Here is a 22,540-nt window from a genome sequence, read left to right as displayed (position 1 = left end):
AGCGGGTATATTCTTTGATGGATTAGAAACTTTCAACTCACAAGTTACAGTACAAGTGAAAGCTTATCCAATCATTCAGGGTGTAAATGACACTTACTGTTCAAAGGTGACAAATCCTCCTCAGGTTTGGTTTACTAGGACTACGTATTGGACATGGACACCGGATGAAGGTTTGAAATATCATCCAACAGGTACACCACCACAGTATAGAAGTTCATATGATGAAATATTGATGAATAGAAATGTATAAAATTATAAATTTATTTTTGATTAAATGGATTTAAATTCTGAAGAATTAGCGGGAGTATATAATACATACGTAGATGATATGATTAATGAAGCATTGAGTGATAATAGAAATGCTCTATCTAAGGAAAAATTAATGAAAATTCCATATTCTGAATGTTACTTAAATTCAATCACTGCAGCAATTGGTAAACAAAATAAAGGTAAAACATTAACGATATTAAAACAAATTATCATTATTGCTAACACTTCCCCCCATTCACATGTGTTAATTTATATCAACCGTTCAGGTTCACCTTCAGATGATACATTTGAATCTTTAAAGCATTTAATCAAAATTCCAATTATTTATTTATCACAAGAAGAAGCAGAAGATTATTTAAAAAAACTTTTTAATGTATAAAGAATTATATAATACAATCAAGAAGCAAGGATTAGAGGATAAAATTATTGATAAACAACGGGATGAATTATTTGAAACACTTTCTATTTCAAATTTTGATAGAGAATTTTTGCATTCACTCATTTTTCTAGATGATGCAGTGAAATCAAAACTAATAACAAATGAGAAATCATATTTTAATCAGTTATTAACTCAATGTCGACACATTCAGTGTTCATTCTTCATGGCTGTTCAATACTTCAAAGCATTAAGCACAAACATTAAATCAAATCTATCAACACTTTTCATTTTCAGTGGTTTTAGTCGTCAACAGTTGAACGTTATGCTTTATCAAGTGAATTTACCAATGAGCATTAATGAACTTTACACACAATATCAGCAATTAGGTGAACATGGAAAAATAATAGTTGATTTAAATAAAGGAAGTGTTAAATTTGATTAACTTTTTATAATTAATTTTTATTTTTTATTTATAATTAAACATGACAGAAATAGCAAATCTTCTACAGGTTCCATTAAAACAAGGGACAAACAAAAAGGGTGCATATAATAGAACTATGAAAGTTCCAGACGGAATGAAAGAATTAGTCCACATTGTTGCCGGTCTTCAAAAGGATGTTAAACAAATGAGAAACGTTTTAACATTACCAGAAGCTCAAGCATATGCCAAACGTCATGGTCCAAATTGGGAAGCACACGAAGCAGACATTACAGGTCCAAATGGAAAACCTGATGGTATAAATGAAGTTTTCGTTACTGATGGTCAAGGTAATATTAAAGTCATAAATGGGTATAAATTAACTGTATCTGATTATCCTAAACGTAAAGCATATAATGAATGTTATCCTATGCAATTTGATGAAAATGGAAAAGCTATTAAACAATACATTGGAGAAGGTGAAAATGGTCCAATTAATTCATACCGTCATAATCCATATTCTTATTTCAATGAAGAATTAAACGCTATTGAAGAAGGACCGGATGGATTACCACAATATGTTAATCAGTTTGATGGTCAATATGCAAATTTGAGACCTGAAATTCCAGCTAAGAAATTCTTTAAAGTTGCTTTATTCGATCCAGTGTTCAATGAACAGAAAGAAGCAATGAAAGCAGAATTTAAACCAATTCAAGTGGCAAGAATTTCTTCATCTTCACTTTCAGAAGCGTTCAAGGAATTGATAAAGAAACCACTTTATTCTCAACAAGGTTATAACTTTGATTTAATTAAAGAAAGTGATAGACGTAAATTGGAAAAATCAGATGGTTTTAAGAATGCATGTAATGAAATGATTAAAGATATTGTAAATGATAAAATAAGACTGGAAGAAACTCAAAGCAATATCAATAACATAATTGGTGCAGTTACAAAGAAAGTATAAGCAAACAAGGATGAACCTTGGGATATTACCGTAACAACTAAATAAAACTTTAAATATATTTTTCTTTTTTTATTCAATTATAAATGAGAAGACGTTTCACTAGTCAAAAGAACACAAACGCAAAAGCAGAGATTACGGTTGGTTATAACGTAAATGATGATAAATCACAAATTATTCAAAATGTTAAAGTTAATGTTAGCCCTGAATTAACAAGGTCAGCAACTCAACCAAATTTATTAACTCGTGACTTACCAAAGAAAGAGGAGGAGCAAAATAAAGAAGATGGAGACCCAATCATTTTATCTGAACCCGGTAAAGAACCCGTTGAAATCCCCACATATCCAACATACCCCCCACCTCTTTCATCAAACATCGAGAACCCAGGAATATACGATTACAGTCGCAATGCGCCATATAAAATAGACATTAATTCTGAATTAATGAAAATTTACCGTGATATAATAATTAATAATTATGATTCAATAATAAATTTAATTGATCAATCCGGTTTAATTATTTTACCTTATGAATCATTAATTCACATTATCGCCATTCTTTGTGATGTTCAAGATTCAGACGTTAAGATTCAATTTTTCATAGATGATGAGGTTTCATGCTGCGGAACAGTTGCAAAAATAAATCCTATAAAGGATATTAGCACAATTAAGATATCAAAGAACGGAACAACAACTGAACTACATTTAACATATAATGATATTTATAATAAAATAGTTGATGAATATAAAATATCACTTGAAAAATTCTTTGTTAAGGCTATTTAATATTCAAGCATTAACATTATTGAATAATAATCCTTTGAATCATAATCAATAATAATTGACCTTTCACCAGTTTCTATCGTTTGTTTATTTCTTTTTGTTCCCACTATCTGGATCGGTCATTGTAATTGTTTTTGTTATAGTATCAGCTTTATCTTTAACTTCAATCTTTTTTCCATCAGGATATTTAAACCAAAATTCCAAAAATTCGATATTGTCAATCTGTTCATATTTTAATCTATCAATTACATTTTTAATACCATCTGAAAATCTGATGAAATGGTCATTATATGGGTTTGATTGAACTAAATTTGAATGAAGTGAAATATAACCCGATGATGAATATGACATTGACTCATATTTTCTGAAAACACTAAAATTTATAACATGAATGAATTTCTTATTCGTTGAATTTATGAATTCTTGAGGTAATCTTATTCTAGTTTTATTTATCACTGGAAAATAACGCTTTACCATATTTTTAATCGTAATAAAAAATGTCAATTATCAATATTATTTCGAATAATAACTGTGAATTAAATTTAACAGTTAGCGGAATTTATAATGTTACTCTCGTTTCTGTGAGTGGTAAATTTAATCCCATTCTTTTAGACCCTTCAGATTATATATCATTTATTAAAGATGACCTTGAAAAAAACGTATTGATATGTATATAAATAATGTGATAACGAAATGGGATATTAACATGATTATAAGTTATTTAAATGAATCATTTATCGTATGGTATGAAGAAAATTTTAAATCAAAACCCGATAAACTTTTTGAACTTGATGAATAAATAACCTTATTAAATTTCCGCTGAAAATTAAATTTTGTACTCCTCATCTTCGTTCAATGTTGGGGATATTAAATTTTGAAAAAGATGTTGGGGATGTTTTGTATTCTGACACTGGTTCCAATTTCATTTTAATCAAATGTGATAAAGTTAATACCCCAATGAGATTTTCACATCAAACATTAGACCCTAACTCTTACCCATCAATACAAAACATTTTATCCATCAACTTAAACATATTTTCTTTATCATATCCGTTTCAATTATCCGGGAATTCATTTATTCTTCATTCAAAAGATTTATCAAATATTAAATTTAGAATAACTGACCTATTTGATTGTGATTTAGAATTCATGAATGAAATATTATGGCAATTTCAAATAGAAAAAATAGGTGATGAGATAACGGATTAAATATTTATTTTTAAATCATAATAAATGATTAAACAACAGCAACCACAGCAACTTAAGGCACAGACCATTACATACGCCATATATGCATATAATTCAAAGACGGCAGAACAAACGCAAATGTTGAAATATGGAGATTTGGAGATAGTATTGAAAAATGACCATTTCGAATTCGTTTGCAAAGGTGGTGCAGTGATATCAAATATAAAAGAAATTTTATTTATGAATTCAAAAATTAAAGGTATAACGGATGATATAACATCAATTCCACCAGAAGAACAAAGATATTACGCATTAAATGCATTTCCTAAAGTTTTGAAGATTGGAAGATTTAATTTAAATGAGGAATTCATAAAAGGTTTCCTAAATGACATAATGAAGAAGGCAGATAAGGAATATGTGGATAGTGAGTTAGAGGAGAAAGCAGATAAGGGATTTGTGGCTAGTGAATTAATGAAGAAGGCAGATAAGGAATATGTTAATGAAAAAGATAATGAAATTATAGAAAGGGTTGAATGGTATCATGAATGGACATCAAAGATTTTAAAAACTAAAGCGATACAGGATGGGTTTCAGGATGTTTAGACCTTAAAGCAGATAAAACTTATGTTAACAATGAGTTAGGGAAGAAAGCGGATAAAACATATGTTAAGTGAGTTAGAAGAAGCAGATAAAACATTTGTTAATGAAGAAATAAAACAATCAGAGGTCTATTTTACTCCGCCATTTTTAAATTTTATGAAATCATCAGATAAAACCTTTGATATAGATTCTTTTGAATGGATATGTTTCGATGGAGTGACCATGTATTTATTTTATACAGCTGGAGTGCTTTATTATTTTAAAACAAATGATTTTAAAAACTATGAATCATTTACTCCATCTGTTTTGAATCCTGATACACGAAAGCCAATCATTAATCCAAGAATTTTATATGTTGAATATAATAACGGTAAATTTATGGGAATGATAACGGTTGGAGATGATTTTTGCCCTTGTTATTCATTCGATTGTATCCAATGGTTCAAATGTAATTTAAATCAAGATGCTAAATTTAAATATCCAAATAATCCTATTAGATGCGTTAATAATAAATGGGTACTAATTTATGAAGTCAATCAAATTTTCATTAGTGAGGATGGGATAAATTATTATATGTTTAGTATGATGTCATCAGATTTGGAAATGATTATACAAGTAAGTGGTATTACATTAACAACATGTATTTTATCCTACAAAATGATAAAATTTATAGATCATCTTCAATACCACAAGGTCAATTTGAACAAATTTTTCAAGCTGATGGAGACATTGAAGCTTTATGTTATGGATCAAATGTTTATGTTCTCGTTTCAGGTGAAATGGTCTATTCATATCCTGTAAGTTATAACAGACATATTTATTTATCACAGGATTTATCAAATTGGGAATTGGTTTATTCATTCACTCCAAAACTTACTCAAAATTATAGATTTACAAATTTATTTTATATTGATGGGTATTTCATTGCTTTAGGATGTGGTGATTTAGTAAATATCAGTAGTGATGGAAGAAACTGGTCTGAAATCACAAAATTTCAAGATGTTAGAAAAGCAATTTTCAAAAATAATACGTTAATATTGATAACAAGACCAGTTTTAAATACTCACCCAAATTCAATATTATATAATAAATTCAATATTCATAATGGATTAAATACAATTCTTGAGATGATTTACCCCATTGGTTCTATTTATACGTCAATGAACTCAACAAATCCAGCAACAGTTCTGGGTTTCGGTACGTGGAAGCAGATTGTAGATAAATTCCTCTATTGTGCGAACTCTTCAAAGGAAACAGGAGGTTCGAAGAAAATTAAAGAAGCAAACTTACCCCCGCACACTCATACAGGAACTACAAACTTTTCTGGCGACCATAGCCACTCATTAAGAGACCACCCATTATACAACTCAGAATATGAAGCTGGCTATGATGTTTTATCTCCAGATTATAACCATTCAGCAAAAAAGACTTTTCGACCAACTGAACCAGGAGGAAATCATGTCCATACTTTCACAACAAATCCAACAGGTTTGGGTAAAGATTATATGCCACCATTTGTGACTGTATTCGCATGGTACCGTGTTTATTGAATGAACTAAATATATTTTATGTCTGTAATTAATTAGGTAATGAAGTAATGGATGAACTGCAGAAATAAATGTTTACGTTAATGTTTACGTTAATGTTTACGTTAATGGTTTCAGGTTAATGTTTATGTTAATGTTTTCAGGTTATTCAATAATTAATTATTTTTGAAGAACTGAAGGTGTCACTATGTCACCATGTGTCACTCGGTTATTTAACTTCTCTGAAAAAATGAGACAACATGACATTTAGACAACAACACAGGAAATAAATGTTTACGTTAATGTTTTGTCATGATCATTCATCGTTTCTTTGTCATGACTTCTTCATCGTAATGAATGTATATTCTTTGTCAAACATGAGCGTAAATGATTTGTCATGATTTCTTCATCGTAAATGTTTTGTCATGATTTCTTCGTAATGAGCGTAAATGATCCAAAAATAATGTTTAGGTGAAGAGGTGAGATTTCACCTGTTTTTTCACCTAATTTTTCACCCTCATGACTTTGTCAAGACTTCTTCGTAAATGTTTTGTCAAGACTTCTTCGTAAATGTTTTGTCATAACTTCTTCGTAAATGTTTTGTCATGATTTCATCGTTAATGTTTTGTCATGATTTCACCCTCATGACTTTGTCATAACTTCTTCGTTAATGTTTTGTCATGATTTCATCGTTAATGTTTTGTCATGATTTCTTCGTTAATGTTTTGTCATGATTTCTTCGTTAATGTTTTGTCAAGATTTCATCGTAAATGCTTTGTCATGATTTCACCCTCATGACTTTGTCAAGACTTCTTCGTTAATGTTTTGTCAAGACTTCTTCGTAAATGTTTTGTCAAGACTTCTTCGTTAATGTTTTGTCATAACTTCTTCGTTAATGTTTTGTCATGATTTCATCGTTAATGTTTTGTCATAACTTCTTCGTTAATGTTTTGTCATGATTTCTTCGTAATGAGTGTAAATGATCCAAAAATAATGTTTAGGTGAAGAGGTGAGATTTCACCTGTTTTTTCACCTAATTTTTCACCTCAGTTTTTTCACAAGCGTTTTACATGAATTGTACGATGTATATTTGAAATCCTAAACAATTTCGTAGCTTCTATTTCTTCTTTTAGTACATCGAATGTTTTAACAATGCCGAAGGTTTCTTTATATTTCTTCTTGACGTCAGATAGAAGGAAATCGTCAGCAGTTGGATAATTTTTGTTCAGAAATGTCAACATATCCATTTTATTTTCTGCTGGGTTTTCTACTTCTTTCTTTAAATCTGCATAGTCGTTTCTCATTCTTTCTATCTCTTTGACGGAGTAGTTATATTTCCTCATCGCTGCCTTACATTTTGAACATTGCGGGTTCATTTTTGCGTTATACATTGAAATTTGACCTGCTAAAACAACTAAGGCGTCAATTGCTCTCTTCATCTCAAACATAGCGGGTCTTAGTTGTTCGTTCCATACTTTGCCTCTTCTATCTTTATCTCTTATTTCCCAAACACATTCAGCAACTAATGAAACAAAGTTATCGTAGGTCTTAAATTCTTCAGATTTATATATGTCAGAAACATTCTTATAAACCATGTCGCAATCTTTGTCCATAACTTTATGGTTGCAATGAAAACCAAGGAATTCATAATTTACTTTACGTATGAACTTCTTTATTTCTACTGAGTCAGTTGTTTTGACTTCAATTTCGTCGAATTCAGGAATAGTTAGTTTTTGTTGTTGGATTTCAGGTAGTTTAGGTAAATGGTCAATAATGTCCTGCATTTCATAAAGATACTGTTCATTTGTTTCATCTTTCGCACTACAGTCTAAATTACTTGTTAAAAGTTCTTGCTTTATCTTCTGGATTTTTGTTTCGAAAGTATATGAAGAAGGAATGAAGCTTTTCATCTCTACTAACATAGATGTTGGATTCATGACTAACGAGTTTGGTGCTGTAGTTGTGGACAGAGTCCCGCCGTTCGCGGCTTGTATTGCTGTTGTGCCGATTGTTGAAATCATATCTTTACATACAAAATAAAAAAAATAAAAATAAAACTAACTTTATTTTTTATTTCGGGAAAATTCATGAAAATTCCTGAGGTGAAAAATTAGGTGAAAAAACAGGTGAAATCTCACCTCTTCACCTAAACATTATTTTTGGATCATTTACGCTCATTACGAAGAAATCATGACAAAACATTTACGATGAAGAAATCATGACAAATCATTTACGCTCATGTTTGACAAAGAATATACATTCATTACGATGAAGAAGTCATGACAAAGAAACGATGAATGATCATGACAAAACATTAACGTAAACATTTATTTCCTGTGTTGTTGTCTAAATGTCATGTTGTCTCATTTTTTCAGAGAAGTTAAATAACCGAGTGACACATGGTGACATAGTGACACCTTCAGTTCTTCAAAAATAATTAATTATTGAATAACCTGAAAACATTAACATAAACATTAACCTGAAACCATTAACGTAAACATTAACGTAAACATTAACGTAAACATTTATTTCTGCAGTTCATCCATTACTTCATTACCTAATTAATTACAGACATAAAATATATTTAGTTCATTCAATAAACACGGTACCATGCGAATACAGTCACAAATGGTGGCATATAATCTTTACCCAAACCTGTTGGATTTGTGTGTGAAAGTATGGACATGATTTCCTCCTGGTTCAGTTGGTCGAAAAGTCTTTTTTGCTGAATGGTTATAATCTGGAGATAAAACATCATAGCCAGCTTCATATTCTGAGTTGTATAATGGGTGGTCTCTTAATGAGTGGCTATGGTCGCCAGAAAAGTTTGTAGTTCCTGTATGAGTGTGCGGGGGTAAGTTTGCTTCTTTAATTTTCTTCGAACCTCCTGTTTCCTTTGAAGAGTTCGCACAATAGAGGAATTTATCTACAATCTGCTTCCACGTACCGAAACCAGAACTGTTGCTGGATTTGTTGAGTTCATTGACGTATAAATAGTACCAATGGGGTAAATCATCTCAAGAATTGTATTTAATCCATTATGAATATTGAATTTATTATATAATATTGAATTTGGGTGAGTATTTAAAACTGGTCTTGTTATCAATATTAACGTATTATTTTTGAAAATTGCTTTTCTAACATCTTGAAATTTTGTGATTTCAGACCAGTTTCTTCCATCACTACTGATATTTACTAAATCACCACATCCTAAAGCAATGAAATACCCATCAATATAAAATAAATTTGTAAATCTATAATTTTGAGTAAGTTTTGGAGTGAATGAATAAACCAATTCCCAATTTGATAAATCCTGTGATAAATAAATATGTCTGTTATAACTTACAGGATATGAATAGACCATTTCACCTGAAACGAGAACATAAACATTTGATCCATAACATAAAGCTTCAATGTGTCCATCAGCTTGAAAAATTTGTTCAAATTGACCTTGTGGTATTGAAGATGATCTATAAATTTTATCATTTTGTAGGATAAAATACATGTTGTTAATGTAATACCACTTACTTGTATAATCGATTTCCAAATCTGATGACATCATACTAAACATATAATAATTTATCCCATCCTCACTAATGAAAATTTGATTGACTTCATAAATTAGTACCCATTTATTATTAACGCATCTAATAGGATTATTTGGATATTTAAATTTAGCATCTTGATTTAAATTACATTTGAACCATTGGATACAATCGAATGAATAACAAGGGCAAAAATCATCTCCAACCGTTATCATTCCCATAAATTTACCGTTATTATATTCAACATATAAAATTCTTGGATTAATGATTGGCTTTCGTGTATCAGGATTCCAAACAGATGGAGTAAATGATTCATAGTTTTTAAAATCATTTGTTTTAAAATAATAAAGCACTCCAGCTGTATAAAATAAATACATGGTCACTCCATCGAAACATATCCATTCAAAAGAATCTATATCAAAGGTTTTATCTGATGATTTCATAAAATTTAAAAATGGCGGAGTAAAATAGACCTCTGATTGTTTTATTTCTTCGTTAACATATGTTTTATCTGCCTTCTTCCCTAACTCATCGTTAACATATGTTTTATCCGCTTTCTTCCCTAACTCATTGTTAACATAAGTTTTATCTGCTTTAAGGTCTAAACATCCTGAAACCCATCCTGTATCGGCTTTAGTTTTTAAAATCTTTGATGTCCATTCATGATACCATTCAACCCTTTCTATAATTTCATTATCTTTTTCATTAACATATTCCTTATCTGCCTTCTTCATTAATTCACTAGCCACAAGTCCCTTATCTGCTTTCTCCTCTAACTCACTAACCACATATTCCTTATCTGCTTTCTTCATTATGTCATTTAGGAAACCTTTTATGAATTCCTCATTTAAATTAAATCTTCCAATCTTCAAAACTTTAGGAAATGCATTTAATGCGTAATATCTTTGTTCTTCTGGTGGAATTGATGTTATATCATCCGTTATACCTTTAATTTTTGAATTCATAAATAAAATTTCTTTTATATTTGATATCACTGCACCACCTTTGCAAACGAATTCGAAATGGTCATTTTTCAATACTATCTCCAAATCTCCATATTTCAACATTTGCGTTTGTTCTGCCGTCTTTGAATTATATGCATATATGGCGTATGTAATGGTCTGTGCCTTAAGTTGCTGTGGTTGCTGTTGTTTAATCATTTATTATGATTTAAAAAAAATATTTAATCCGTTATCTCATCACCTATTTTTTCTATTTGAAATTGCCATAATATTTCATTCATGAATTCTAAATCACAATCAAATAGGTCAGTTATTCTAAATTTAATATTTGATAAATCTTTTGAATGAAGAATAAATGAATTCCCGGATAATTGAAACGGATATGATAAAGAAAATATGTTTAAGTTGATGGATAAAATGTTTTGTATTGATGGGTAAGAGTTAGGGTCTAATGTTTGATGTGAAAATCTCATTGGGGTATTAACTTTATCACATTTGATTAAAATGAAATTGGAACCAGTGTCAGAATACAAAACATCCCCAACATCTTTTTCAAAATTTAATATCCCCAACATTGAACGAAGATGAGGAGTACAAAATTTAATTTTCAGCGGAAATTTAATAAGGTTATTTATTTCATCAAGTTCAAAAAGTTTATCGGGTTTTGATTTAAAATTTTCTTCATACCATACGATAAATGATTCATTTAAATAACTTATAATCATGTTAATATCCCATTTCGTTATCACATTATTTATATACATATCATACGTTTTTTCAAGGTCATCTTTAATAAATGATATATAATCTGAAGGGTCTAAAAGAATGGGATTAAATTTACCACTCACAGAAACGAGAGTAACATTATAAATTCCGCTAACTGTTAAATTTAATTCACAGTATTATTCGAAATAATATTGATAATTGACATTTTTATTACGATTAAAAATATGGTAAAGCGTTATTTTCCAGTGATAAATAAAACTAGAATAAGATTACCTCAAGAATTCATAAATTCAACGAATAAGAAATTCATTCATGTTATAAATTTTAGTGTTTTCAGAAAATATGAGTCAATGTCATATTCATCATCGGGTTATATTTCACTTCATTCAAATTTAGTTCAATCAAACCCATATAATGACCATTTCATAAGATTTTCAGATGGTATTAAAAATGTAATTGATAGATTAAAATATGAACAGATTGACAATATCGAATTTTTGGAATTTTGGTTTAAATATCCTGATGGAAAAAAGATTGAAGTTAAAGATAAAGCTGATACTATAACAAAAACAATTACAATGACCGATCCAGATAGTGGGGAACAAAAAGAAATAAAACAAACGATAGAAACTGGTGAAAGGTCAATTATTATTGATTATGATTCAAAGGATTATTATTCAATAATGTTAATTCTTGAATATTAAATAGCCTTAACAAAGAATTTTTCAAGTGATATTTTATATTCATCAACTATTTTATTATAAATATCATTATATGTTAAATGAAGTTCAGTTGTTGTTCCGTTCTTTGATATCTTAATTGTGCTAATATCCTTTATAGGATTTATTTTTGCAACTGTTCCGCAGCATGAAACCTCATCATCTATGAAAAATTGAATCTTAACGTCTGAATCTTGAACATCACAAAGAATGGCGATAATGTGAATTAATGATTCATAAGGTAAAATAATTAAACCGGATTGATCAATTAAATTTATTATTGAATCATAATTATTAATTATTATATCACGGTAAATTTTCATTAATTCAGAATTAATGTCTACTTTATATGGCGCATTGCGACTGGAATCGTATATTCCTGGGTTCTCGATGTTTGATGAAAGAGGCGGGGGGTATGTTGGATATGTGGGGATTTCAACGGGTTCTTTACTGGGTTCAGATAAAATGATTGGGTCTCCATCTTCTTTATTTTGCTCCTTCTCATTCTTCGGTAAGTCACGAGTTAATAAATTGGACTGTGTTGCTGACCTTGTTAATTCAGGGCTAACATTAACTTTAACATTTTGAATAATTCGTGATTTATCATCATTTACGTTATAACCAACCGTAATCTCTGCTTTTGCGTTAGTGTTCTTTTGACTTGTGAAACGTCTTCTCATTTATAATTGAATAAAAAAAGAAAAATATATTTAAAGTTTTATTTAGTTGTTACGGTAATATCCCAAGGTTCATCCTTGTTTGCTTATACTTTCTTTGTAACTGCACCAATTATGTTATTGATATTGCTTTGAGTTTCTTCCAGTCTTATTTTATCATTTACAATATCTTTAATCATTTCATTACATGCATTCTTAAAACCATCTGATTTTTCTAATTTACGTCTATCACTTTCTTTAATTAAATCAAAGTTATAACCTTGTTGAGAATAAAGTGGTTTCTTTATCAATTCCTTGAACGCTTCTGAAAGTGAAGATGAAGAAATTCTTGCCACTTGAATTGGTTTAAATTCTGCTTTCATTGCTTCTTTCTGTTCATTGAACACTGGATCGAATAAAGCAACTTTAAAGAATTTCTTAGCTGGAATTTCAGGTCTCAAATTTGCATATTGACCATCAAACTGATTAACATATCGTGGTAATCCATCCGGTCCTCTTCAATAGCGTTTAATTCTTCATTGAAATAAGAATATGGATTATGACGGTATGAATTAATTGGACCATTTCACCTTCTCCAATGTATTGTTTAACAGCTTTTCCATTTTCATCAAATTGCATAGGATAACATTCATTATATGCTTTACGTTTAGGATAATCAGATACAGTTAATTTATACCATTTATGACTTTAATATTACCTTGACCATCAGTAACGAAAACTTCATTTATACCATCAGGTTTTCCATTTGGACCTGTAATGTCTGCTTCGTGTGCTTCCCAATTTGGACCATGACGTTTGGCATATGCTTGAGCTTCTGGTAATGTTAAAACGTTTCTCATTTGTTTAACATCTTTTGAAGACCGCAACAATGTGGACTAATTCTTTCATTCCGTCTGGAACTTTCATAGTTCTATTATATGCACCCTTTTTGTTTGTCCCTTGTTTTAATGGAACCTGTAGAAGATTTGCTATTTCTGTCATGTTTAATTATAAATAAAAAATAAAAATTAATTATAAAAAGTTAATCAAATTTAACACTTCCTTTATTTAAATCAACTATTATTTTTCCATGTTCACCTAATTGCTGATATTGTGTGTAAAGTTCATTAATGCTCATTGGTAAATTCACTTGATAAAGCATAACGTTCAACTGTTGACGACTAAAACCACTGAAAATGAAAAGTGTTGATAGATTTGATTTAATGTTTGTGCTTAATGCTTTGAAGTATTGAACAGCCATGAAGAATGAACACTGAATGTGTCGACATTGAGTTAATAACTGATTAAAATATGATTTCTCATTTGTTATTAGTTTTGATTTCACGCATCATCTAGAAAAATGAGTGAATGCAAAAATTCTCTATCAAAATTTGAAATAGAAAGTGTTTCAAATAATTCATCCCGTTGTTTATCAATAATTTTATCCTCTAATCCTTGCTTCTTGATTGTATTATATAATTCTTTATACATTAAAAAGTTTTTTAAATAATCTTCTGCTTCTTCTTGTGATAAATAAATAATTGGAATTTTGATTAAATGCTTTAAAGATTCAAATGTATCATCTGAAGGTGAACCTGAACGGTTGATATAAATTAACACATGTGAATGGGGGAAGTGTTAGCAATAATGATAATTTGTTTTAATATCGTTAATGTTTTACCTTTATTTTGTTTACCAATTGCTGCAGTGATTGAATTTAAGTAACATTCAGAATATGGAATTTTCATTAATTTTTCCTTAGATAGAGCATTTCTATTATCACTCAATGCTTCATTAATCATATCATCTACGTATGTATTATATACTCCCGCTAATTCTTCAGAATTTAAATCCATTTAATCAAAAATAAATTTATAATTTTATACATTTCTATTCATCAATATTTCATCATATGAACTTCTATACTGTGGTGGTGTACCTGTTGGATGATATTTCAAACCTTCATCCGGTGTCCATGTCCAATACGTAGTCCTAGTAAACCAAACCTGAGGAGGATTTGTCACCTTTGAACAGTAAGTGTCATTTACACCCTGAATGATTGGATAAGCTTTCACTTGTACTGTAACTTGTGAGTTGAAAGTTTCTAATCCATCAAAGAATATACCCGCTCCATCACGTTGAACTGGAATAGTGCATAAGAATGAAGTTTGGTCTTTCCATGTTCTAGCTAATGGCGCCATTATCATCATTCAGTGGTCTAGTTAATGAGTCCTCGTATTCTTCTGTGCATTCATTCACTCCATCTAAATCAGAAGCTTGAAGCATACGTGTAAAGAATATGTCACCCACTGTGGTCATCGCTTGATCGGGGAAGTTTCTGGAATCTATAGTGACCTGAAGACCTCGAAGCATTGGATTTTCTAAAACTGTTCTTTGCATTGCATTCTTCGGAAATGCTAACACAACATCTGTAACATTATGAAGAGCGTATGAGAAATCTGAGCTGATACCTTCAGGAGTGATGCAACCTCCATTTAGTGAACGAACGTCAATATGTTGAGCTGGAATCATGAATGGATCTTCCTTACTGAATAAACGTGGTATTGCTTTAACTGATTCTTCAATTAAACCGTATCCTGGTGTAATGCATTTATCCTCTAAAACTTCCATCTTTGTGCATGAAATAATAACGTCATCAACTGTTGCGTCAGCAGATGTAGCGGCTAAGCTTGTAATTAATTTGGCAGGAAGTCCGATTTGTTGGAATTTGCGATCATATTTATAAACATGATTCATAATCTTTTCATAATTTTCATCAGTTATCTTTTCATAAACGTAATTTTGTAAATCAGCAACTCTTAACGGGTCAACCTGACAAAATACTAAAGTATCCCTGAAAACATAATATTTAAGAATGATTTCACCAAATGATTTAGGATAATCATCGAACGCCTGAAATGCTAACAAATCATTTACCGGAATAATCATATCAAAAGTGATATCAACTTCTTCATTTGCTTTCTTGAAAACTTCTGAAGGGTCAATATATTTACCACATACTGAGTTATCATATTTTTGAACATTATTATATAACGAATGAACAAACTTTTTAACTTTCCTTTCTGATTTTGGTTTATATGTTGCAAATGCGAAAGATTCACGGGCGCAATCCATCTGAAGATAACCGGCATCACCTCTTTCGGTTTCTACTTCTAATTGTTTAAAGCTTTGATTTGATGATTTGTAACCAACGAATAAACGCATGCATTTAAAAGCGGCATCACATGTGAAAGCTTTATTTGAAACTAGAGTTGCTTTAACTTTGCGTTTAATATATGTGTCACCTAATTGGTTCACATCATGAGCCGGATTTGTAATTCTTAAATGAGTTTGTTTATCATCAAAATATGGAGCATCAGAGTCATAGCATGAACTTTCAAGTTCTCTATAATATCTTCTTCCGTCATTCTTTGCGAATATTTCATTTATCTTTTCGAATGAATGAAACACATTTCCATTAATTGGTTTAGTGTTTGGCACCAAATAGTTAGTCGTCATTTATTATTAAATAAAAAATCAAAATTAAAATGAAAATGAATTTTTAATTTTAATGAAATAATCAACTATGGCTGCAGGATTCTTTAAGAAACTGTGGGATAAAGTAAAAAGAGGAGCGCATAAAGTTTGGGAAACAATGAAGAAAGGAGCAAATTGGATATTTAAGAATAAAGAAGCAATTAGTGACGTTGCTGAATCAATAACACCAAAAGCTGCCCCAATAAGAGAAATTTTAAATAAAGGAGAAAAAGTTTATCAAAGACTACAACCATACTAAGATAAAAATAATATTTATTTATTTTTCCACTATTACCCCTATTTTATTAAGTATTCCTTCAGCAATTCCACCAATTGCGTTACCTGCTTGTGCTCCCATCGCCGGATTACCTGCTTTAGTACCTAATACTCCACCTATGATAGTTCCTGCCGTTTTCGCTACTGGTGCCAAAAAGTTTGCAACAGGTTTAATAACCTTTTTATAAACCCAACCTGCAGCTTTCTTAATTCCATCCCATAATTTTTTAAAGAATCCTGCCGCCATTTCTGATTTAATATTAATTAAAAAATATATTTCATCACTTATATTCTAATTTTTATTTAATGATAAATGAAACCAATTTTAAAAATAAATGAAACAGAGGAGGAAGAAATAAATGAAAGTGAAAATGTTCAACAAAAAATAAACGTTGTTAAACCAATTACTGAAATAAAATTTTTTTCATCTGTTGATGAATTTAATGACTATTATGCTAATAATAAAAAATTATTTGAAGAATTGACAACATGTAAATTGAATAAAATGTTTAAAGTTGATGGATTCAAAATTTCAAAAATAAAAGGAGTGGTTAGTTTGAAATCTATTCCTCAATCAAGAATCACCTCATTAATGAAAATAGATGATTTAACAAAAAGAATAGAAGAGATTGAAGAAAGAATGAATCAAATAATTGGTTTCATAAATTCAAATAATCATTAGTTTCAATTTATTTTTAAAGTTTATTTTTCATTCATGAAAATAATTATTTCTAATTTCTTTTACTCTCTCGTACATACTAGATTTAAAGAATTCAGAACTTTTACCATAATCTCCTAAATGTTTTCTTATCCCTAACGTGTGCCAGTTATTATATGAAACTGTATAAACTTTATCTTTATCTTTACACCTTTCATCACTTCCAATATATTTATATTTCAATTTTGATTTAGCATTTTCATATTCATTAGCGTTTAATAATTCACAGTCTTCCTTTTTAAATAAATGTTTTATGTATTCAGGATTTAATACTCTACGTTTATATGCTCCTAACTTAGTTCTAAAGGTTTTTCTACAAAATTTAGGAATTCCATCCTCTTTAATGTCATCAATGATTTCCATTTCATTATTTTCAATTTCTTCTTCCCGTTTATGAGGTCTTTGATTATGACTCCATTGATTCCATGAAATTAAATATTCTTTATCATTATATTTATACCTCATTAGCTTATTTTGGCTTTCATATTCATTTAATAATTCACAATCTTCATTTTTAAATTGAAGTTTAACCCATTCAGGATTTAAACAATGTTTAATTAATCGCGGAATATCTGACATCATCTATATATAGCTTCTTTTATAAAAGATAAAAAAATAAATTATTTTAAAATTAATGTTAATTTTTTAATGTGTTTATAAATAAATATATTTTAATGCATCGTCTATATATAGATGTTACAAAAAAAGTCACTAAACCCGCACTCATATACTACTTCCTTCGCTTTTAAGATCATTGAATTTGATTTTTATATAAAATAGTTATATATTAGAAAATAATATGAGTTTATGTGATATTATTTTTCAGAAGATTTCATTCTATATGCCTATGAAAAGTACTCTCAAAACTAACTTTTCCCTAATTATAATTAAATCTAGAATATTGTATTATGCTTAGTATTATTTCATTTTTCTCATTCAATTTAGAATTTACAAATGTCAAAAAATTGAGAGCTGTCACTTTTGATGAATTTCTGTTTATTACATAACCAGCATCAATATACCTTCAAGTGTAACAACTATTCGAAACTTTGCTATTTCTTATTGTTATTCTCTTAGCTCTGTTACATTTTCTGAAGGTTCCCAACTTCAAATCTTGGATGGAAATGCTTTTAGTTATGCTGCAATCATCAACTTTATTGTACCAGAAAATCTTGCAGACTTTCATGGACTGGTATTTGCTAATATTAAAACAATGAAATCTATTCGTGTTCATAGTAAAAATCGATATTTATTTGATGATACAAAAGCTGTCTATAATGCTGATAGAACCAAGATATTATATTGTGCTTCTAATATTGGAGAAACATATGAAATTGATCCAAATGTTTATTATATCAATAGAGGATGTTTCGCGAATTCTCTTCTTTCGTCGATCATAATTCCAGATTCAGTTAATTATACAGGAACATATGCATTTTACAGAACTACAGATCTCAAACAAATTAAGCTTCCGAAGTCACTGAAGAAGATTGAAAATAATTGTTTTGATGGAACCGGCTTGACATCAATCGTTATACCTGATGGTGTCGAAGTCTTAGGTGACAGTGTTTTTTCTAATTGTAAATCTCTTACTAATATTACACTTCCTAAGACATTGAAATCTTTAGGAGGAAATGCATTACCTTCTAACCCAGGTATTAATATTTCATCAATCAGCAATGAATACATTTATTTTGACCATTATTATGTTATTTATATTGATCATAACCAATCTATCTCACAATATTTAGGATCTGGTTCTGAAATCGTTCTTTTGAGCACGGTAAAGACAATTAAATCAAATGCTTTCCGAGATAATCAAAATTTAGTTTCAATTAAATTTGGAGGCGAATCTAGCTTAGAAACTATCGAAATTCGTGCATTTTGGGGTTGTGCAAAACTCCAGACATTTGAATTCGGTTCTAAAATTAGATTCATCAAGGAGCAAGCATTTGATGGAACACAACTCATAGGAGATATCAAATTTCAACAAAATTTAGCAACAATTGAAAAGGATGCGTTCAATGGTAACACGAAAATCACATCATTGTCATTTTCATCAACCGTCCCATTGACCATTTCAGAGAATGCATTCTTCAACTGCAACTCAATAACAGTGATCACATTCAAGACTACATCACAAATCACTCTTGGTGTTACGTGCTTCAGTGGCTTATCATCACTTACATATCTCTCTATTCCATCAAAAGTCATTTCAGTTGGATCAGGCAGTTTCATGAACAGTGGCATCGAGCAAGTCTCATTTATTGGCGATTCAATCGGTTTCGGATCTATCTCAGCATCCATGTTCAAAGGCTGCACACACTTATCCTCATTCAGTGTTCCCAGCAACTGCATTAACATTGGACCAGAGTCATTGAGTTACACGTCCATTTCTTCGATCATCATTCCAGACAGTGTTGAAATCCTTGATGACCAATGCTTCAAAGGCTGCAGCCAACTCGAATCTATCCAAATCAGCAGCAATAGTAATCTTTTTCGAATTGGATTTGGTGTTTTTGATGGCTGTTCACATTTTTCCATTGTTAACCAATTCCAATCTAAGAACTTTGTCAGCGAGAGCAGTGCTATTTACAGCAGCGACCGACGCCGCATGCATGTATATCCACCTGCATCACCACGCATCTATTTCTCTCTCCTCGAAGGTGTCCAACATATTGAAGACAGTGCATTCATTGGCTGTTCACATCTTGAGTCTGTCATGCTTCCCGAGAACAGTCTTCTCAGCATTGGCATCAGTTCATTCCAAGGCTGCACACACCTCAAACAGATCACAATTCCATCTAGCATCCAGAGTGTTGGTTCTAACGCATTCCTTGACTGTCCTCTTCTCAAATGTGGTGCTCTTATTCAGAACATCAACAACAAGACATTCATTCATCTTCTCAGATCATCCGGTCTTCAGATCGAATCATTAGCATTCTGTTCTGGATTCTCATGTAAAAATGATTTCCACAACACAAAATTTATCTCATTTTCATATATTGCTGTATTTATATTAGTTTAAACTAAAAGATGTTAAAACATTTTTTAAAAATTTATAAATTTAAAATGTTTTTCAAAATATCCATAAATTTAAATTATATGTCTTGGAAATTCCTATTAACAGCCATCGATTTTAATATATCTTATATCAATGCAAGTATTAATGAAACTTCTCCAAATTCTACTTAATAACAGAGAATTTGGAGAAATTTGGGTAATACAGGTTTAATATTGCTTAATGCCTAATAGAAATGGTTCAATTATATTACTTACTAATGAAAGTTGATTGTGAATGGAAAAATAAACGTACACTTTTAATGAGTGATGCGGGTTTTTTAAGCGATACATTTGGTCCAAGTGACTTCGGACCGACATCAAGTTCAAAAAATAAGAAAAAAGCTTCAATACAAGTTAAACCATTACAAATGCAACAGCCAATACGATCCCAAATTCCTGTTACAAAAATAAGTACTTCACCATATGGAGAATATACAACATTATTCTTACTTATCACTAAATTGCTAAATCTCAAACTTAATAAACGAAAAAATTCAAGAATTAAAATCAATGATTTATTCACTAAAGTTTTTCTTAGAATTAGAGTACATCCTGATCGTCCAAAGATACAAACAAATCTTGTTGTCTGCATAAATCCTGACCCTATAATAAATTGTGGATATGCACTTGATTATTCTCAAGTTCCGCCTGAAGATATTTCAAGATACACACTTGCGTTCGAACTATATACATCAACTACATCCGGTGAGGAACTCATTGGTATTGCATTACTGCCTCCAAATCTTCAAGAAGTAATCACTGTTGATGGAAAACCGCTTAAGTTCTTAGCTAGAAACAAACAAATAGAATTTAAGAGCCCAACACAAGAAATTGTAGGTAGCGCAATCATAAATGTTGCATTAGGCTTTGAAATGCATCAAGAATTCTTTAAGAGACAACCAGAAAACGGACCAGAAGCATTACTTCAATCTGTTCAACGAGAATTGCCAAAGCCTATTCCAGAAGAACCAATCAGACCTCAAAAAATAATTTCAGAACCAATTCGACAATTTAATTTACATGAAGATCGAGCAATTGATGCATCAGATGATGAAAAGCCAAAGAAAATGGTTGTTCAGTCCCAGAAACAACGCTCTAAAAGCGCGGGAAATGATGAAGACGAAGAAGAAGAAGATAATTATGAAGAAGAGGAAGAGGAAGAGGAAGAAGATGAAAGAAGTAGAAGAAGACATCGTCATAGGCATCACCATCATTCAAGAAGGCATAGAAGTAGGGATTCATCAAATTGGATACAGAAGGCTATGCTTTTAGGATGGAGACCTCCAGATTATCAACAGAATTTTGATTGGAAAGAAAAAGCAAGATCTAAAGGTTGGATTCCACCCCCTGCTCAAATTAAATCTTCGTATGGTGTTCAAACAGATACAAGAGAAATCATATCAACAAAATCAGCGGAAGTTCAAACAGAGCCATTGATTCCTGATACTCCTCAACCAGCAAGATTGCAAAGTGAATCAGCTTCAAATGATTCACCAAAGAGCGATAATCTTTTCGAACTTTTGAAGGCTGTTAATGAGCCTGGTGCTCTTGCATCATTCTGTAGCGATCAACAAGAAAGTGCTTCAGCTTCTGAAAGTGGAATTGACAATAATAATTCAACAATCAGAAGAGATTTGAGGATGACAAATGTTCTCAATGTTTTCAGCCAAGAACCAAATTCATCAGCAATTAACAGATTTTTGAATATTGATGATGACGACGACAGCAGCGAGAATTATCATGAAATATCAATTCCACCTTCTGTTAAAGCTCCACAAACTCAACTTATATCACTCAAAGATTCCAGTGAAGATTCAAATGAAGACAAATTCGATAGTGATGCTGATGCCGAAGCAACAAACTTAATAAAGAGAGCAGAAAATATGATAGAAAGTGCATCTGATGACGATGAATCTCCTAAAAAGATACAGGATGATTTAACTGATGATAGCGATGATTCTGTTTTCTTTAATGAAGTTTTAAAGAAAGCTGTATATAATAGCAACAATGCAGCAAGGAATTCAAAAATTGAAAGCTTAACTCCATCAGATATTAGTGATGAAGATAATTCAAACTTAATTTCTGATAAAATTGGCTCAGATGATGATGATTCTGATTTAGATTCAGATAGCGATGAATCATATATGCTTAAATTATTAAATGCGAAGTGCAAAATCCCTAACAATTAATAAATAATTGTATGTTTGTAATTAA

The 22,540-nt window shown here is 30.4% G+C and overlaps 7 protein-coding genes and 1 pseudogene across 8 annotated transcripts, besides 2 other annotated features; 4 read left to right on the top strand and 4 right to left on the bottom strand.

Moving 5' to 3' along the window:
• Positions 1-14,474: part of a mobile genetic element that runs on past the window's edge.
• On the top strand, positions 4,044-4,460 carry TVAGG3_0414390 (uncharacterized protein; the record flags this gene model as incomplete). Its single annotated transcript, XM_051233205.1, has 1 exon — positions 4,044-4,460. A coding segment is annotated over one exon (417 nt), but the record flags the coding sequence as incomplete, so codon positions are not given.
• On the top strand, positions 5,759-6,148 carry TVAGG3_0414380 (keratin-associated protein family; the record flags this gene model as incomplete). Its single annotated transcript, XM_051233204.1, has 1 exon — positions 5,759-6,148. The coding sequence occupies one exon, from the start codon at positions 5,759-5,761 to the stop codon at positions 6,146-6,148; it is 390 nt and encodes a 129-aa protein (XP_051102934.1).
• Positions 7,180-7,737, bottom strand: TVAGG3_0414370 (organellar and viral DNA polymerase type B; the record flags this gene model as incomplete). The annotated part of the gene is made up of 1 exon (XM_051233203.1): positions 7,180-7,737. One exon carries the CDS (start codon positions 7,735-7,737, stop codon positions 7,180-7,182), a length of 558 nt encoding a protein of 185 aa, XP_051102933.1.
• Positions 9,417-10,829, bottom strand: TVAGG3_0414360 (uncharacterized protein; the record flags this gene model as incomplete). Its single annotated transcript, XM_051233202.1, has 1 exon — positions 9,417-10,829. A coding segment is annotated over one exon (1,413 nt), but the record flags the coding sequence as incomplete, so codon positions are not given.
• TVAGG3_0414350 (uncharacterized protein) lies at positions 12,058-12,756 on the bottom strand (the record flags this gene model as incomplete). Its single annotated transcript, XM_051233201.1, has 1 exon — positions 12,058-12,756. The coding sequence occupies one exon, from the start codon at positions 12,754-12,756 to the stop codon at positions 12,058-12,060; it is 699 nt and encodes a 232-aa protein (XP_051102931.1).
• Positions 13,171-13,734, bottom strand: TVAGG3_0414340 (annotated as a pseudogene). Its single transcript has one exon. A coding segment is annotated over exon 1 (564 nt).
• A 3,754-nt stretch (positions 14,475-18,228) lies between the features above and the next one.
• Positions 18,229-18,265: a mobile genetic element.
• Positions 18,266-18,476: 211 nt separating this feature from the next.
• Positions 18,477-20,291, top strand: TVAGG3_0414310 (surface antigen BspA-like family; the record flags this gene model as incomplete). Its single annotated transcript, XM_001315455.1, has 1 exon — positions 18,477-20,291. The coding sequence occupies one exon, from the start codon at positions 18,477-18,479 to the stop codon at positions 20,289-20,291; it is 1,815 nt and encodes a 604-aa protein (XP_001315490.1).
• Positions 20,292-20,586: 295 nt separating this feature from the next.
• On the top strand, positions 20,587-22,515 carry TVAGG3_0414300 (uncharacterized protein; the record flags this gene model as incomplete). Its single annotated transcript, XM_001315456.1, has 1 exon — positions 20,587-22,515. One exon carries the CDS (start codon positions 20,587-20,589, stop codon positions 22,513-22,515), a length of 1,929 nt encoding a protein of 642 aa, XP_001315491.1.
• Positions 22,516-22,540: the final 25 nt, after the last annotated feature.

This window comes from Trichomonas vaginalis, chromosome V, assembly GCF_026262505.1.
Source record: "Trichomonas vaginalis G3 chromosome V, whole genome shotgun sequence".
Taxonomy (NCBI): domain Eukaryota; phylum Parabasalia; order Trichomonadida; family Trichomonadidae; genus Trichomonas; species Trichomonas vaginalis.
Note: the sequence above shows the minus strand (reverse complement) of the source record. Positions and strands in the feature narration are given on the sequence as shown.